A 17,902-nucleotide genomic window follows, 5' to 3' on the forward strand; every position below is an offset into this window, starting at 1 on the left:
TTATTTTTATTATTATTGTTTTGAGACAAGGTCTCACCATGTAGTCCTAAGTGTCCTGTAACTAACTTGCTATGTAGACTACTCTGGCCTTGAACTCACAGAGATCCACCTCCCTCTGGGTCCCAAGTAATGGGACTAAAGGGGTGCTCCACCAACCCGTATGGTGTGAGTTCCAGTTTCCATGATTGTGGTTTTTTTTCAGTTCTAGAATTGGGACCTGGTTCTTTTCTTATTTTTTCTTGTTTTCTGCTGACATTTTAATCTTGCCTTTAGTTTTATTTATTTTTTTCCTGATGTTTTGAGACAGTATTAATTAGCCCAGGGTGACCTAGAATTCCGAGTCTTCCTGTCTTCACCTCCTGAGTACTGGTGTTACAGGCCTATGTTACCACTCCTGGCTGTACCTTTTATCTTCCTGAAGATATTAAATATTTTACTTGGCCATTTAAAAGTCTATATAAGATGTCTTGTTTGGAGGCACTACAGGTTCTCATGGTTTCATTTCTGTTCTCATCGTATTTTTGTCTGTGTTCTTGGGTAGTTTATTGTGTCATTTATGTCTCTGTATGCTTGGTTACTTTGGTTTCAGATACTTTTTATCAGAAACTGTAGAGATGTTTGAAAGTTTCTGGTGCTGGTGCAGATCTTGTCTGAGATGTAAAGTTCATGAAGGACCAGCACCTAAGTCACTAGCAGCCCAGGGTCACGTTAGCTTCAGGTATTGAGGAAGAGCTTGGTTTGCTTCCAAGTTGGGTTGCAAGTTTTCTCTCAAGAGCCACTGCCCCATTTCCCAGCCTTCCAGCCGCTTCTTCCCAAATCAGTTGGTGCTGCAGTAGGGGAGAGAAGCTATAAATAGGGGGTCCTTTCTGTGTGTGCTCTTTCTGGCCTGGACCCAGACCTTAGATTCTTTTCTTTCTTCCCTCTTTCTCTTCCTTCCAAGACAGTCTTGTGATAAGTACACTAGGCTGGTCTTGAATTTATGATCCTCCTGCCTCAGCCTGCTGAGTACTGGGATTTTGATACAAATTTTTATGATCTTGTTAAAATTACCAATGCCTTCCAGAGATTTAAAAATACTTTATTTTGCCTTATAGTAGATCTCAGTTGGAGGGGTGGTCCAAGTATCCAAAATGCTTAATCCATCATTTCTAAAATCAGACATAGTTTATTTCTGCTAACTTTATGTTTCTGTTTGCAGACCGAGGCAATGACAATTGGCTGATCAAGTATGACTGTCCAATGGATAGTTCCAGTTGTCGGGTAAGAGGCTGATCTACATCTCAAAGAGGAGGGTGGGAGGACTAAGCCTTAGAAACACAAAATAGAGATTTAGGTACAAAAGCTCAGAAGAGTCGGAGAAACAGAGTTTAAAGTTAAATTAATAATGCGTATAGTTTTTTCAATGTGTGTTTTCAGGAAAATCCTGTTGAGTAATGTTAATTGGAATAGCATCAAGAAAAGGAGTAAGGCTGGAACATACTACAGACTCACTTTCTTTCTTTCGAGCTTCATGCTGCACCATAGCATAATAAAGGTCTGAGAAATACTACAGTAAATGAATCTACCTAATATTGTTTATTCCAGTGGTTTCCACTATTTTAAGCCACGGGCATTTTTTTTTTTTTTTTTAAATAGAGGACTCTACAAGTTAGAAAAAAAAGTCAGTGCTTTTTTTTTTTTTTTTTTTTAAAGATCGATTTCATGTGTATGAATGTTTTGTCTGTGAATCATATGTGTGCCTGGTGCCTGCAGAGGCCAGAAGAGTGTATGTGATCTACAGATGGCTCTGTGCCACCACACAGGTGCTAGGAATCAAACCTGTGTCCTCTGGAAGAGCAGCCAGTGCTCTTAACCTTGAGCCATCTCTGCTGTAATTTATGTTTCTGTGATGGCGCCAGTGAGCCAGAAGAAATCAGGGACCACATAGGCATAGTGTCCCTGGTGTAGCCTGTCAAGGCTGCTCATTCTTTCTACTCAGTTCCTGTCTGTCATTTTCTCATTTGTTTGTTTTGTTTTTTGAGGCAGGGCTTCTCCATGTAGACCTGGCTGTCCTGGAAGTAGTTCTGCAGACCAGGCTGGGCTTAAACGCACAAAGGTCTACCTGCTTTTGCCACCTGAATGCCAGGCTTATCTTTTCCATTTTTATGTATCACTGAGGAATGATGATGACCTTGTATAAAAACAAGCCACCTGTCATCATTTTTGTTTCTGTTTTGTTTTGTTTGAGACAGGGGTTCTCTGTGTAGCCTTGGCTGTCCTGGAACTATCTCTGTATACCAGGCTGGCCTTGAACTCACAGCGATCTGCCTGCTTCTCCCTCCCAAGTGCTGGGATTAAAGGTGTGCTCCACCACCACCCAGCTGCCACCTGTCATCTTGATCCTGTTTTCTTTCTGGAAAATGGGGACATTATCATCATTACCAGTAAAGTCATGTTTGAGCTAAAAAACCTTGGCTGGCTGATACAGATTTTTTCCCCTTCTAATCTCAAGTTACTGTTTTACCTTAGAATAACTTATAACTGTGTCTTTGTTTTTGTCATTATCCTTCTTACTAAGGACTCAGGCAAGTCCTTATAAATGTACATGTCCCGCGAGTGTATGTGGTGTACACTTGTAACACCAGCATTCAGGAGGTGGAGACTAGCCTGAGCAACATAGTAAGACCCCTGTCTTTGAGTGTAGGGCTTGTGGCGAGGGATGTCAGAGAACCTTGAACAGATTATAAATGAAGCAGATGCCACTAACAAACCAGGTCTAGAAAACAATATGAAAGCCAGTAGAGGTTAGATGAAGAGTCTGAGATAAGGTGTCTTGCTGCTTTCTTGTTTGGTTGGTTGGTTGGTTGGCTTTTTGAGTCTGAGTCTCTCTGTGTAGCCCTGGCTGGCCTGCCTGGCAAGTAGTTCCTCTGTGTAGCCTGACTGGCAAGTCTCTCTTTGTTCTGCAGGACACAGACTGGGTGGTGGTGAAGGAGCCTGTTATCAAGGTGGCTGCCATCGACAATGGGCTGGCTTTCCCATTGAAGCATCCTGACTCCTGGAGGGCATGTGAGTCTAAGAGCACTGGGCTACTGAATTAGAGTTCATACTGTGGCTTTAGGCCTTTTACGCAATGGCTAGCAGCATATGGCAACTGTTTCACAGTATCAACTATTATAGTTTTTACCACTTATTATTTCCACTAGAGGTAATTGGGTAATGGGAGAGTAGAAGCATATGGGCTGGGTGTGTAGCATGTGTAAGGCCCAAGGATTCTATCCCTAATTCTGCAAAGTAAGTAAGTGAGTAAGAAAGATGACTTTCCTCGTTTTTACTTTGCATTCTTCTCAAACTCATCTTTCCATGTTTTATTTCATTTGGGTTTTTGCGGATAAATTGCTATCAGTGTTTTGTCTTCCTTGTTGTACTCCATACCCCATTATAACTGAGAATTTGTGGGAAGGAAAGAAGTACCAGTCCAAAGTCACTAGCCTCCTTTGTATCGCCAGCCTTCATTTTCAGGACCATCTGAAAGTCTAGCAAGTAGTTGCTTCTGCGTTGGCCTGTCTGTGGAAAGTCACATGTCACCTGGGTACGAGCTTTGAAGCTAGGCAGCTCTGTGTGTGACTCCTGAGTCCTGTGTTTGCTAGTCATGCAGTCTTAGGTCAGCAACTCCTGGAAGTGGATTTTGTTGATGATGTTGATTTTCTGTTGTACTGGGGAAAAGTTGTTTTCTTTTGGAAAGAACCCTGATAGAAGACCCAGGATGGGGACTTTTCCAACATCATCTTTGCTGTGAGCCTTTTCTCTTTTCAGATCCTTTTTACTGGGCCTGGTTGCCTCAGGCGAAAGTCCCATTCTCTCAGGAGATCAAAGATTTGATTCTTCCAAAGATTTCAGACCCTAACTTCGTCAAGGATTTGGAGGAGGACCTATATGAACTCTTCAAGGTCAGCCCTGTTGAAAAAGGCATTCTTCATGGTTTTCTAATTAGTCCTGATATAAGCCAAGGATTTGTCTTACACCTGTCTGACTTGAGTTAGCCAGAAGAGCAAGCTGGAGCTGGTTTGGAGGGATTGAAAGGATTGAGAGAAATGCCAGTCCTAGTGTGGTAGGCAGAAGGTTGTTTGTGTAGTTCAAATATTGATTTCTGTATCCCTCCCACCATGTCTGGTTGCAATCCTTGTTCTGAGAATCTCCAGTCTCAATGTTATGTAAATACTGCTCCCCAATGGTCCCCTGATATGCCAATAAAGCAGCTTATAGCCAATCACTGAGCAGGGGAAAGAATAGGGCTGGATTTCCTGCCAGCCAGGGAAGCAGGAGTTAGAGGAAGAAGTAGGGGATTCAGCCTCAGGAGGGGTGCAAAAGATACCAGGAGAGGAGCTGGAGCAGGAAAGCTACAAAGTGCAAGTATCTCTGGAATGTATACTGGGAGGAAACCAGATTAGTTTAGAGGGTTAAGAATAGAGTTAATAACTGCTCAGTTATAGTGTTGTGAAGCTTATTATTAAACAAATATAAAAGAGTCTCAATTACTTGTGTGATAGCCAGGTTAAGAGAGAAACTGAGATACACAGTTTTGTAAAAATAACTTTAACACTAATGCTAGGGTGATATAACTCCGTTTGCAGAGTGCTTATTTAGCATACAGAGAGCCCTGTGTTCCATCTCCACCACCACATGAATCCTGTGTGCTGTAGCACTCAGCTGGAGGAGGCAGGAGGATCAGAAGTTCAGTGTTCTAAGTGGGGCAGGAAACAGTCTAGTTACTTTCTAGCCCACTGCTTCCTTGCCACATACTTAATAAGCTACTCTTAGAAACTTAAGTTGAGGGTGGGGGGAAATGGGTTCCTGAGAGGCATTTGCACAGGTTCCATCATTTCCCTTTTCTTGCAGAAAGATCCTGGTTTTGACAGGGGCCAGTTCCATAAGCAGATTGCTGTCATGAGAGGCCAGGTAAGCCTGGGACATCCTCTGTTGTCCTTTCCCTGTGGAACAGTGACATCCACGTGTTGAGCAGACGTAGCAGGGTTGTGTTTGTCACCCTTTTAACTGTGTGCCATATATATTTGTTACTCTGCCCTAAAATACAGGAGGGGAAAGGTAGCCTTCTGCAGTCTCCTACCTCTTCCATAGTGTTGATACCAGTATAGCTGACTCATTGATTGTTTAGCCCTGTACCAGCTGCTGTGTGCATTAATGGTAAGTAAATTAGCACACTGGCCTTGAGGCTGCATGCCTCAGTGGCTGAGAACTGGGCTCTGGGCTGGATCACCAAAGAAGTTACAGGTTCTATGCTGCTGGGCAGGAGTTCGAATTTCTTGTTTATAAAACAGGGTAGTGACACTGTTTTTCTTTGTTGTGAACAAGTGCACAAGAGGATTCATGGTAAGTGTTAAGTGACAGTATTGCCTGTCACTTGGTAAGCATGCAGATATTCATATTTATAATTTTGTTGTTTGGGTTACAAGTTGTAGTCTTCCTTTCTATTTCACCTTCAGAGGGAACTACAGAAACTTGTATTGTCAAAACTGTGTAGGCCCTGTAAGCATGGCAGTGCATGTCTTTAATTCCAGCACTAAGGAGGCGGAAGCAGGTGGATCTCTGAATTTGAGGCCAGCCTGTTCCATATAGTGAGCTCCAGGGCAGCCAGAGTTATGTAATTATACCCTATCTCAAAAACAAAACTCTACTATTGGTGTCTTAAGTATCACTTAAAGAGAGCACAGCAGTAAAGCATACAAATCAATCAGAGTACCTGGATATGAAGCTTGGGGTTTCCATTTACTACCCATGACATCTACTAAATCTCTCTTTCCTTCATTTTTCTCACGTGCTTGCTTCATGGAGTTATAATTAGATATATTGTTCAAAATAGTTGGATAGTGCCTGATGTCAGAAAGTATTCAACACATATAGCTAATAACAACTTTGTAAATAGAAAAGTAAGTTTCTTGAATCCTTTTTTTCTCCCCCAAGACAGGCTTTCTCTGTGTAACAGCCTTGGCTATCCTGACACTCACTCTGTAAACCAGGCTAGCCTCAAACTCACAGAGATCCACCTGCCTGTGTGTTCTGAATGCTGGGACTAAAGGTGTGCACCACCACACCCACTTCCTGAATCTTTATCTTCTTTGAGAAGGGTTGTTTTATAGCCCAGGCTGGACCTAAAGTTACTATGTAGTCCAGAACTCTTGACCATTCTGCCTCCATTTCCAAAGTTCTAGGATTATAGGCATGTAGCTATAATTATCTTACTAATTTGAATCTTCAAGGAATGTATTAGTCTTTCTACCACAAGTATGTATTTACTTCTTCCTATCACTTAGCTAAAGGTGCCCAAAGAGTGCTTTTGGGCTTGCTGAGCACTTTTTTCTTGGAAATGGAATAGTCAAGAGGTTTTAAGAGCTGCCATCTTATTAATCTATCTGACCTTTCCCAAGTAAAGTAAGGGCCCAATGAGGCTGCCATAACTTTTGGAAAGCAACATTGTAGACCTGATATTACAGGCCTCAGCATGGAACTGGCTTGCTTACTAAGACAGTACAGGTGGTACCTCATTCATATCGTACTGTCTTCTCCAGTCAGTTCTCCTCTCAGTCCCTTGACAGCACTGGAGCAGCCTTCCCATTACACAGTTAGGGTCATCATCTAGGTAGGAGAGAATGGCAGGTGATTTTTTATTTTATCTTTCTCTCTACTTTGTGTTCTTGATGTCCTTGGAACAGCTTTTGCAGCAGGATGTGATATAAACAAGGAAGTGTTGGTTCAAACATAGTTTGATTGCATACCTAGGGGCGGACCTACAGTGATTCTGGCAAAGGACAATGGTGGGGAAACTTGCAAGGAACCCAGCAGAGAAGAAATCTGACCTATGCCACTTGTTTAGAAACTGTTTGGATCAGTTGATGACCCTGTGGATAAATAATCATAGGGTAGGACTGTGTTTTGGCCTCCTGACTCAGAGAATCACAGTTTGCTTAGTCACACACATTCAGACAATTTACCTACTCTTCAGATGGGGCCAGGTATGTTGAAACACTGCCTGACAAGGGTGCTAGGAACTGAACTCACGTCCTCTGGAAGAGCAGTACATACTTTTAGCCACTGAGCTTTCCAGCCCTCAATTCCTACTTTTGTAATTATTCTACTTCTATGGTATTTCTGTTGTTATTTGTTTTTTACTTGAAGGAGAGTACTCTTCTGCAGAGGCAGGCTTAGAGTACTAGGCCTTTCTCACTCATTTTGGTTTCTTTTTTTCAATACAGATCCTAAATTTGACCCAGGCCCTAAAAGACAATAAGAGTCCCCTGCACCTTGTCCAGATGCCACCCGTGATTGTCGAGACGGCCCGTTCTCATCAGCGGTCTGCAAGTGAATCCTACACACAGAGCTTTCAGAGTCGGAAGCCCTTCTTTTCATGGTGGTAGCCCTAGAAGCAAGCAGAAGAAATCCTGCAGGTGACAGGCTGGGAGGAAGCCTGGAAACCCAGGTTCAAGGAAGCCAGAGAAGCTGGTACACAGCAGAGCCTTTCAGAGCCCTTCCTCTCTGCTTGCCGCCTCCCTCAGGGCTTTCCTACCCACAGGGAGAAGCACAATCAGGTACAAGAGTGCTCCTGGACCTCCAGAGTGTTAGGAAGGCTGGTGTCCAGGCAAGGAGCCCAGGCTTGAGGAGGAGCAACTTCCTCCCAGTATTTGGTGGCAGGTTGGGAAAGTCCCATTTCCCTGACAGCCCTCTCCATCCAGTTTCCTATTATATTCTGCATCAGAAAGAAACAAAAAACCCCAGCAGAATAAAATTTAAATGCTGTAGGAAAACCCAGATTAGACCCTCTCACATCAGAACCCCTTAATGTAGAATCTAAATTTGCTTAGACGCTCTGATACTCCCATGAACTGAGCTGTGTCAGAGGCCCATCACTGGCCCACAGACAGAAGCCATTCCTTTCTGGTTTTGCCAAACTGGTCCTTCTCTTGCCACACTGGTATTGACATGTGGCAATGAGCAGGCTTTTGCTCTCTCAGAATCTCTGCATACAGTCTTTCTGTTCTCTGCCCTGCTGCAGCTTGCCCAGCACTCAGCTGAAGCAGGAGAGGCTAGCTTTGGCAGTTCTGTTCTGCTAGAATGTGTAGCATGTGGAGGTAACTGACTTAGCCTAAGTGTATTCTGGGTGCTAGGAGTGCTCCAGGGGAGCCTGGCACAGCCTCATTCCTGGGCCCTTAGTCTCCATCCTTTCCTACATGGTTTCTGTTGTTTCCACCATTTTTCCCAATTTTTAAATGAGTTCAGTTTGGGTTCTGGGGTGGCTTTCAGCAGGGGTTGTGGGTCAGTCAGTTTACAAAGGGCGAGGACAGCATCTTCTTGTGTTACCACTGCTGCCTGGAAAGCAATAGGACCTGTGTTCTGCCTCCTAACTGGCAGTGCCCCTTGGCTCCCTGCCTTCTTGTCCTGGGCTGGTTTCTCCTCAGCTTCTTGGAGAGAGGCCTTCAAACAGTCCCCCAGTGCCTGCCCAGCTCAGTGTGCATCTTCCTGCTTCCAGATGCTTCCATGTGTCTTCTCCTTTGCCAGGTGTTTGAACCCTTTCTACACCAAAGCAAAGAATTAGCTTCAGGAGGGAGTAAAAAGGGGGACATCTGTGGCTGAGTAGGCAGCAGTGTTCACACCCTGTGCTGTGGACCCTTGAGGGTTCTCACAATCTACAATTGGTCAGTCAGCCTTGGAAAGAAATTGTCTTGAAGGCTTAAAAAAAACCAAAGAAAGGGAATGAGGACCACAGACAGCTATGTGTCTCACCAGCCTGCCTGGTTCCCACCATCCAGGAGGCAGGGCAGAGGCACACAGCCCTCCCATCAGCTGGAGCCGGCTGCTCCCCGTCCATTCCAGCCCAGGAGCCAGCTTGCTATGGGCTTCCACTCAGCCTACACAAATTTCTGAGCACTGGATATGCATGCCCTATGGACAGAGGCCCTGTCTTTTGCCCCATCCTGACAATCCCATCCAGCCCTTGGACTCTGGCCTCAGAAACCATGTTTGGGAGAATTCCTGCCTCCTCATCACGGGAGCCAGCAGGGGTTCAGGTATGTGACATTCTTCACAGACATCTTCTTACCAGCCTGTTGGTGAGATGCCCTCACTGGGGTGCTGGAGAGGGCCAGCGGTGCCTGGAGAGAACCAAGGGCTTCACCAGGCTCTGTGTACTGTCCTGCTCCATCCAGATCAGCTCTGCCATCAGAAGGAAATTGGGTCCAATGTAAGAGGCAGCCAGTGCCAGGCCTGGTGGGCAAGGGTGCAGGCGTCCTTCCCTGCCTCTCTCCCTTGAAGCCTGTACTCAGGTTGCCTTGAATGTGGACTTTGGGAGTGCCGGGAGCCCAGAGTGTCAGGTACTTCCAGAACAGCCGTCCCTCTGCCAACCTTAGGCCCATCCCCTATATCTAGGAATGGAAGCTGGTTGGCGAGCGCTGCTGCCCCAATTCTTCTAATGCACTGTAGAAATTGTATGTATTGTATTTAAATCAATGCAAATGTATGAATAACAAATCCAGTTCTGACCTCTTTGTCCAGTTTTCTTTGGGGGAAGGAAGACAAGGTAAATGCAGTTTTAAGGGCAGAGAGACATTTTCATGAAATTACAGAGACTTGGCTCCTGACAACTGTTTCCCTAAGATATTTCAAAGCCTGACCTGAATCTGCATCAGTAGTATGAAGACTTTATTACAGATTTCTCTCTGATAAGATTTTTCTCTGGTAGGAATCTATAGTTTTTGCCCTGGCCACTTCCTTAAAGGCAAATTCTGGGATTAAGTGTAGGGCAGAGGTTCTCAACCTGTGGGTCGAGACTTTTTTGGGGGGTTGTCAAATGACCCTTTTACAGGAGTCTCCTAAGACCATCAGAAAACACAGATATTTACATTATAATTTATAACAGCGGCAAAATTATAATTATGAAGTAGCAACAAAATATGGTTGGGGTCACTACAACATGAACTATATTAAAGGGTGGAAATATTAGAAAGGTTTTGTTTCTCAATGGCCCTTTAATAGTTACTTACGTTGTGGTAACTCCAGAGGCAGGTGGATCTTTGTGAGTTTGAGGCCAGTGTTGTCTACAAAGCAAGTCCAGGAAAGCCAAGGCTATGGGGTGGGGGTGGGGGGAAGGGTGAGAACACTGCTGTAGAGGCAAATTTAGGAGAGGTTGGCTTTTCTGCTTGGCCAGCAGAGAGCAATCTTGCCATATAGGAACACCACTGTCCCTTGGGGGTGGCTGGGAGAGGGGAGTGCTTATGAACACACAGTCTGGAGTGGTACAAAGATCCCTTCACCCCTAGGTTACCAGGCCATAGTGTGGCATGTAAGAGTGATTGCTTGGTCCTGTGTCACACAGGTTGAATATGGTTGGCCTTTGATGGTGCCTTCTGAGAGAGGGTGCTCACCACAGCTGCAGCCTCTACTAAGGACCCAGTACCCAAGTGCCTGCTGTGTTGATGGAACAGCCTGTGGATCAGGACTAGCTGCAGAGCCCGCATTTCCCTTGCAATCTACTCTCCTTTCGAAGGGATGCTGTAGTACCAGGATTTCCAGGGCCTGGAGTTGAGAAAGCACAGCTTACAGCCCAGATTTATCTCCTGGGGAATAATATCCTGTCCTTCCCTATGTGGGTGAAGCCTCTGTTTTGAGATTCTCCCCTTCTGTAACAGACTCACACAATCCTGATTCAAATGTTTTTTATTTTCCACTTAAACAAGTTTCCCCTCTGCACTGGCCTGTGGCACAGGGGTGTGAGACAGCTGGCTGCTGGGAGGTGACAGTAACTGTGGCAGTTAGTGGCAGAAATGGTGAGATGCTTCATCTGAGTGCATATTTCTTTTACCCAGTGGAATGCCATGCAGCCCACTTCCACTGTTAAGTCAAAAGGGCTGAGGCATGAGCAACCTTGGTATCACCTTGCTTGGTAAGAACAGGTCTCCCACAGTGCAGAGTCCAGCAAATGCTGGTTCTGAGCTGAACTGAGGAGGACATTCTTATTGCCACTTCCATCACTAGACAGGGCTCTGCTCAGGTCTCCTTTTTTAACTCCATAAGCCCTTTGACAAACGTCCCTGCAGTATTCCAAAGAGCTCCCCACCCCTTCACTGGGTCAGTGTCTGATCTGGTGGAGGTAACCTGTGGGGTCTGGCTTATTCCAGTTTCGGTGGACTCTGGCACTTGTCCTCCGGGAGTTCCCAAATTGCTCACTGGAGGCCGTGTCAGTGGTGCTGTCCTGTGGGTCAGCTGTTGTAGAACTAGGCTCTGTTGGCACTCTGTTGGGAACAAGTGTGTGATAAGCCAATGTCAGAACGGAGAGCATGGTGGAGAAGGAAGCTGTTCAGGATAAAATGAGACTCTGCCCAGAACTGTATGACAAGGTGAACCTTTCCAACTGTACGGTAAGAGGATGGGGCTAGATGGGGGAATGGGACATTCAAGTCTCTCCCTACCTTCCTTCCCCCCCACCGCCTTGGGTCAGAATTTCTTTGTGTAGCCCAGGCTGTCCTGGAACTCGTTCTGTAGACCAGGCTGGCCTCAAACTCACAGAATCTGCCTGCCTGCTTCCTGAATGCTGCACCACCACAGTTTCTCCCTACTTTCTTTGCCTTGCATACATGGCACCATAAGTCAGGCATACATGATGTCACTTAGTGCCAGCAGTGAACACTCACTTGCCATCTCACACCTGAGGATGTGTTCAGACTATGGAGGGTTCTAGTGGGCAACTTGTGTTGAAGGGTTTAAGCCAGATAGTGTATCCAGGTCCGCTGAGGCTCACTACTGCTGGGCCGCAGTGACGTGGACAAAGGTAGGTGGCCAGAGGAAATCTCTACTGCTTGTAGGATTTCCACAGGAATAACGCCATTATCTCTGTAGTCCTCCCTAAGGCTTTAGCCAGGCTTGCCTTTCAATTCTACTACTGGTAATTTTTCTTTCTTTCCAAACAAAATATTCCCTTTTTCCTGGCCAAGAGTCACTGTGAAATATGGTTGTATTGCTTTGCCGGGCTTTCTTCCCTATGGGGATGACAGGGTCATGTGACTCCAACAATAATATCTTTGAGGTACCAGGACCACAGCATATAAACATGAACAGTGAGGGGGAGTCACTGGCTCCAGGTCACACAGCCAGCGCAGTGCAGCAGGCATCCCTGTACCTCTCCCCTCAGCCCTCCCATCCCAAGCACCTACCTAAGCCTGCTGCAGTGGTTCTGCCTCGGGGGCCTTTTCCTGCGCAGCCTCCTCAGGGCCTCGGCTACACGGTGATCCCCTGCACATTCCCAGATGATCTGGGCCCGCTCTTCAGCCAGTTGGTCCCCACTGCGCTGGAACAGGCCCTGGATCTGCACCAGCTCAGCATCCTGGAAGATGTTAGCAGAGGCCTGCTTGCGGCCCCGGGCCTCAGTTGAAACTTGCCACAGGGGTGGCTCGCTCACCACAGAGGCTGGGGTCCCCATCACCGGTGCTCTGAGGATGAAAGAGGTAGAGGCATAAGCACTCTGACAGAGGTGCTGTCAACCAGCAGCTGGTCACAAACTGGACAAGGGAAAGTTAAAATGTATTCATAGAGAGACAGTTACATATTTTCTATAAAATAGGCAAAGAGTGGAAGGGGGGCTGGGAACATAGCATGCATGAAGCACTGGGTTTGAGTCCCAGCCCCACACAAACTAGGGATGGTAGTACATGGCTGTAATCAGCACTTAGGAGATGGAGCCAGGAGGATTAAAATCAGGATTGGAGAGATGGCTTGGCAGAACTGCTCTTGCAGAGGATGGAGCTCAGTTCCTGGCACCCATGTGGCTGCTCACAACAATCTGTAATTCCAATTCCAGGGAACCTGACACCCTTTTCTGGCCTCTGTAGGTCCCAGGCATGTACATGGAGCATGGATATATATGCAGTCAAACCCTCATACACATGAAATAAAAGCAAATCTTAAAAAGCTAGAAAGTCGTCCTCAGCTATATAGTGAGTCTGAGGCCAGCCTGGACAACATGATGCCATCTTTAAAGAATGTGACACAAATACAAGCTTTTCTAGTTTGTTCTCAACCTGCTTACAGCAGTAGCCCTCACCCTCACCTGCTGTTCTTTTGTTCTCTGGAAGTCTGAATCATCACCCTATTCAGAACTATTACTCCCTCCCTTGCTCTGGCCTTCCGTCCACATTATTGCAGTAGTTTACACACACACACACACACACACACACACACACACACACACACACACTGTCCTAGTTTCTATCCTAAGAAGCCCACTCTCTTTTCAAGACTTGTATTAAGATAAACCCAGATAAAATAATAAAAGTATTTTATCTGGAAAATAGGAATAAGAAAACGTGTCTCTCAAATAGAACCCAGTTAAAACCTGTGTGGTAGATAGTCCCCAGGAACTAGTGGATCTACATGCTGAGAATGAAAGATAAGTGACCAAGGCACACTTTCAGGCCAATGAGAAAGGCAAGCGTGGGTGTTTACTGTGCACTGGCTGAGGTGCATGACATCAGTCCTCAACCCCAGAAGATGTTGTTACACTGTCTCACTGCAAAAGAAGCAAGAGCTCAGGCCCAAGTTGCACCATGTCCTTTGACTGTGGCCCACAGTTTAAATCACTGGGCCACCTGCTTTCCAGGGCAAGCAATTTAGCCCACTTTCTCACACTTCCATGAGGAGTGAAGGACAATAGCTATCCCACAGGTGAAGTATGTGCAGTATTGAGAGTCAAGGCTGCTGACTAGCTTTGAACCGGTGGCACCTTTCAGAAGAAAATCTCCAGCTGAGACTAAAGAATTCTAGGACTGCAGTCCAGCCCAGCACACAGGGCGCTGGCATGTGAATCCTGTGGCTTTTTAGCCTTGGTTCTGCCACTTGCTAGTTCATAGGCCTCAGGAATAGCCCATCCTCTCTGCCAATTGCATCTGCTGCTCTGAGAGCAGGTTGGCAACTGGTGGTCTCAGAGGGCTTGCACCAGTGTTGAGTCGTCAATGCCACAAGGACAGGTCTGTACTAAAGAACATTGCTTATCTGTTCTCGGTTGTCTGGGAGCTGCATGTGTGGACAGGTCTAACTAATTAGCTTCCAGAAAACGCCTCAACTAGTAGTTACCTTCTGCTCCCCACCCCCAGCGTCCCTAAAGGACAGATACTGTTCTGCTACAGTGGGGGGAGGGGTCAGAATCTGGCAAAAGCGGAACACTACTTAGTGGGCAAGCTGTAGGTAGACTCTTAGGCTGGTCTGGAGTGGTAGAAGAAGGGGTGACGTCCCGTTTTCAGAGTCAGCAATCTCATGCTCTCTGTAGAGGAAGAACGGACTGAAGCTCAAATAGCACTGTCTGGCAGGAGGAAATGGCTGTCCACTTAGTTCCAGCAACTTCTACAGGCCTGCAAGGCTTTAAACTGGCCAGCCCCAGTGAGCTGAGTTACACCCAAGCAAGAAACCATGGTGCAGTCTGGTGTCCAGCCTCAATCACACCCTCTATGAGCTCGGGGAAAGCCTGGCACCTCCAGATTTGGAGGCCCTTCACTTGTGGGAGCTTCACCCTGGGATTCAGACGGCAGAGTAAAGGATTCCAGGCAGGGTAAGATGGTGAACATTTGGAAAACTGATGACGTGGGAACACTGTCAGAAGACACTTCCTGTCTCATTCAACATTCAGCCCCTACTCTCTTCCTAATTTCCAGGATAAGACCTTATGCCAGGAAGCTCAGTGTATAGTTGAACAATGGTACTTTTTAAAACTGGAAAATGAAAGCATGGGCCTATTAAAGGATTACAGGCGGAGCTTTCATTCTGGAGCTGACATAAAAGATAAGCATGGGTCTGTACACAGATGAGGAAGGACTTCAAATGGACACAATAGGTATGAACCCCCAAAGTAAATACTGGGTGTCGAGGCTGACAAAGTTCAACTTATTTTGAGTCAAGCATTAAAGGAAGACGATCGAGCTCTTCACAAGGATGTAAGACCCACCTCACCCAGCCAGTGGACTGGCAGCACAGACCATGTACAGTGGGGGCATTGTCTGTAGCATGTGCTATCAGCTCCACTATTGGTCTGTTTCTCATCCCACCACCTCCTCTTAGGAAGGTGGAGATATCCCTGGAGGCAGAGCACACCCAGGTGGGGGCCATTTCCTGCTCCCTACTCAGGCTGCCACCTTTGAATAACCTTGGATGGCAATTCTATAATTCAGGTCAAGGGACTCTTAGAAAACAACAGAGGCAGACAGACCTGTGGACAACAGGCAAATTCGAGGTTGCTGCTCAAGTGGGGAACACATTCGAATGGACCCCTGTTCCACATACTGCTCCAAATCTGTGCTCCAGAGCAAAGAAAGAAACTGGGCCCTATCCCAGACTGGTTTTCAGGCATGACCTGAAAGATGAACTATAGAGCAGGGGGATAACCCTTTTTGATAGAATTCAAAACTCCCAAGGCCCTGGCAGGGGCGCTGATCACCGAGTGACCTTGGACAACTCTCCCTTTTCCTTTGCTTCATTTTGTTCATCGATCAAAATGGTGAGGGGGAGAAAACTCCTTACTGGGTACAGAGGTGAAATGTGAGGGTGTCCATCTTAGTACCTGGCATACTATGGTCACTCCACATTGCATACTTGTTGAATGAGAAATGAAGCCAGGGGAAGGCTATTAACACGGCTATATAGGAACATGGTCGTGGTTATCCTCACTGACATGTGCAGAAACTACCCAGGAGGCTTCAAAGAGACTGTGGTTTTGTGACTAACTTCATAGAAGGGAGCTTGCTGTGTCAAGCACAGAAGAGCACTTTTGAGGACTTTTCGGTCCTTGAGGTGGCACCCTAATTCCCCCTTGTAGTGAGAGCACTTTTGTTAGACTCATTTTCCAGACGAAAAGGCTGAGCTCAAGGAGTAAGTTGCTCAAGCACGAGGCTGGTACGTGGTCGTAGGCTACTAACCAGGTGGTCTGACCTGGGCGCCTACCGGTGTTATTTTGGCTGAGATGGCTGAAACAAGGCGCAGAAGGTTCTGAAACCTCTTGAGAGCCTGCCATCTGCGTCTGGGGGTTTTGGAGGTCGCCACGATCCGCAGACAGGGCTCCCACGCCAGCCTCTGCGCTGGAGTTAGAGCGAGCGGAGATAGAGCAGAGCGCCATGGGAAGTTAGATTAGTGTCGAGTCAACCTATAGCCAGTTCCAGCAGGACCCCCAATCGGGATCCCGCTGCTAAGACGCCCACTCTAACCTCTTCTCCGGCTTTTCGAAAGGGCGGGCGCAGCTCCGGGCTGCTTGCGGTGATCACCAAGGCCAAGCGGAGGTAGGTGACTGGCTGGCTAAGAGCTTGGGAGAGGGTATCTTAGCCGAAGTTACAAGGGCGGCACTCCCAGCATCGTGGGCCCCAAGGGCTCAAAAGTGGCGGCCGACAGAAGGAAGCCCCTAAATGGACCGTGCGACCCCACGGATTCCTAGCAGCGACCGTCCGCCCGCGCGCTCCCGCGCAGAGCTGAGCCGGACCGTGGCCTACCTACCTGGTTGCCTTGGCTGCCCGAGGCGGGCGGAACGCAGCCCGGAGTCTGGCCGGGCCGCCTGGATCCCAGCCACAGTTCCTCGGAGAAAGTGCTGCGAGCCCCTCGACAGCCAATCGTCGGGCGCAGCCTAGCAGCTCGCCGCCGAGCCAGCCTTCCCAAGAGGAACGCGGTGGCTCCGCCGGCCAATCAGCCGCTGCCGAAGGGGAAGGGCGTGTGCCGCCCCGCCCCCTCCCCGTGTCCGCCTCCAAACCCTGTGCGGAGACTCCTTGAGTCCAATCCCGGCGGAGTGTTGGCGAGGGGCGTGTCCTCCGGGTCCTCCTCTTCCACGCCCGCCCGCCCTCCCCATGCCCGCAGGCGCCCCCTTGGCTGACGTCAGTCCCGGGGCTCGGCTCCGTGGTGCCCGCACGCACGCACGCAGGCGGGGCGGGGTCGCATTCCTGCCCCCGGGTGCGGCGGAGGCTGCCGGCCCTGCAGGGTACACGTGACGATTGCCCCTTTTCTGGGACGAGTTTGAGCGCGCGTGGGCGTCGGGTTCCGGTGTTAAGATCTTCGTGACCTACAGCTCCTAATATTCAACTCACCTCTGGGCCTGCGTTCCGAATGATCTTCAAATCTTGTAGCAACTGTGAGAGTTTGGGCCAGTTACCTAAGGGAGGAAGTACTTCGAAGTTCCTTACTCGTTGGACATCTTCACTGCGACCCTTTCCAGTTCTATTTCCTTGATGGGCAGTAGCAGAACTGCAGCCCTTACCTTGAGGTAGTTAAGAGTCTAGCGCGAGAGTCTAGACCACCTAGTATGTGACTACAATCGTGAGCACGTAAAGCTGGAAGAGGGTAAAGAGGAGGCATCTTTGGGAGGACCTGGAAGCCACAAAAAGGAACATAACCAGTGAAAGGAAGGAGTTGAGGTTTTTAGAACGAGGAAGAATGGATCTGGGAAGAATGAAGGTAGAAGGAAGAAAGCATACAGGAGCCAGGCTAGAGCTTTTTTCCAAGGAGATGAAATGAGGTTTGGAGATTCGCTATGAATAGCCGTGCTGGGAAGCAGAATTCGTGGCAGGCAGTGACGCTAGCCTAGCTTTTGCCCCTCAGAGAGTCTATAAGCAAGGAAATAGTGTGACTTGGACTTATGAATAGGGATTCTGCGGCCCTGTAATGCAGTCTACACTTTAGAAGTGTTGGCTTATTTCCTCGTGGTATTCAGTTTGCATTTTCAGAAGGTCTCACCAATTCCAAGGAAGTTGGATTGGAAAGGACGAAAATGATTTGCAGGGGATCCATGAGGCTCTTTTTTTCCTTCTTCACTGCTGGATGTCTGGTCCGTGAGCATGCAAAGCAAATGCTCTACCACTGAACTAACTATGTGCCCAGCTCTTGTCTGTCTGTCTGTTGC

At 47.5% G+C, this 17,902-nt stretch overlaps 2 protein-coding genes across 3 annotated transcripts in view; one reads left to right on the forward strand and one right to left on the reverse strand.

The window, feature by feature from the left end:
• Pi4k2a (phosphatidylinositol 4-kinase type 2 alpha) overlaps positions 1–9,528 on the forward strand; it is a 31,606-nt gene extending 22,078 nt beyond the window's left edge. The window contains exons 5-9 of one of the 2 annotated variants that reach the window (XM_055630019.1): positions 1,199–1,260; positions 2,946–3,045; positions 3,793–3,926; positions 4,880–4,935; positions 7,248–7,324. In XM_055630019.1, coding sequence (XP_055485994.1) covers positions 1,199–1,260; positions 2,946–3,045; positions 3,793–3,926; positions 4,880–4,927 — 344 coding nt within the window. In that variant the 3' untranslated portion in view covers positions 4,928–4,935; positions 7,248–7,324. Of the gene's footprint in view, positions 1–1,198; positions 1,261–2,945; positions 3,046–3,792; positions 3,927–4,875; positions 4,936–7,247 lie in introns of both variants that reach the window. The other variant, XM_055630018.1, reaches the window with a different exon arrangement.
• Positions 9,529–10,683: 1,155 nt separating this feature from the next.
• On the reverse strand, positions 10,684–16,693 carry Avpi1 (arginine vasopressin induced 1). Its single transcript, XM_055630028.1, has 3 exons — positions 16,510–16,693; positions 12,195–12,470; positions 10,684–11,276 (listed from the first exon to the last, which is right to left on the reverse strand). The coding sequence occupies exons 2-3, from the start codon at positions 12,458–12,460 to the stop codon at positions 11,114–11,116; spliced, it is 429 nt and encodes a 142-aa protein (XP_055486003.1). The 5' UTR covers positions 12,461–12,470; positions 16,510–16,693; the 3' UTR covers positions 10,684–11,113.
• Between the last annotated feature and the right edge of the window lie 1,209 nt (positions 16,694–17,902).

This window comes from Psammomys obesus, unplaced genomic scaffold (genome assembly GCF_907164565.1).
Source record: "Psammomys obesus unplaced genomic scaffold, mPsaObe1.curated_primary_1811, whole genome shotgun sequence".
Taxonomy (NCBI): Eukaryota; Metazoa; Chordata; class Mammalia; order Rodentia; family Muridae; genus Psammomys; species Psammomys obesus.

Coding starts and splice junctions, on each gene's coding strand:
- Avpi1 (XM_055630028.1), bottom strand. CDS start 12,460: ATGGGGACCCCAGCCTCTGTGGTGAGCGAGCCACCCCTGTGGCAAGTT. Junction 11,277..12,194: donor AACCACTGCAGCAGGCTTAG/GTAGGTGCTTGG, acceptor TGTTCCCAACAG/AGTGCCAACAGAGCCTAGTT.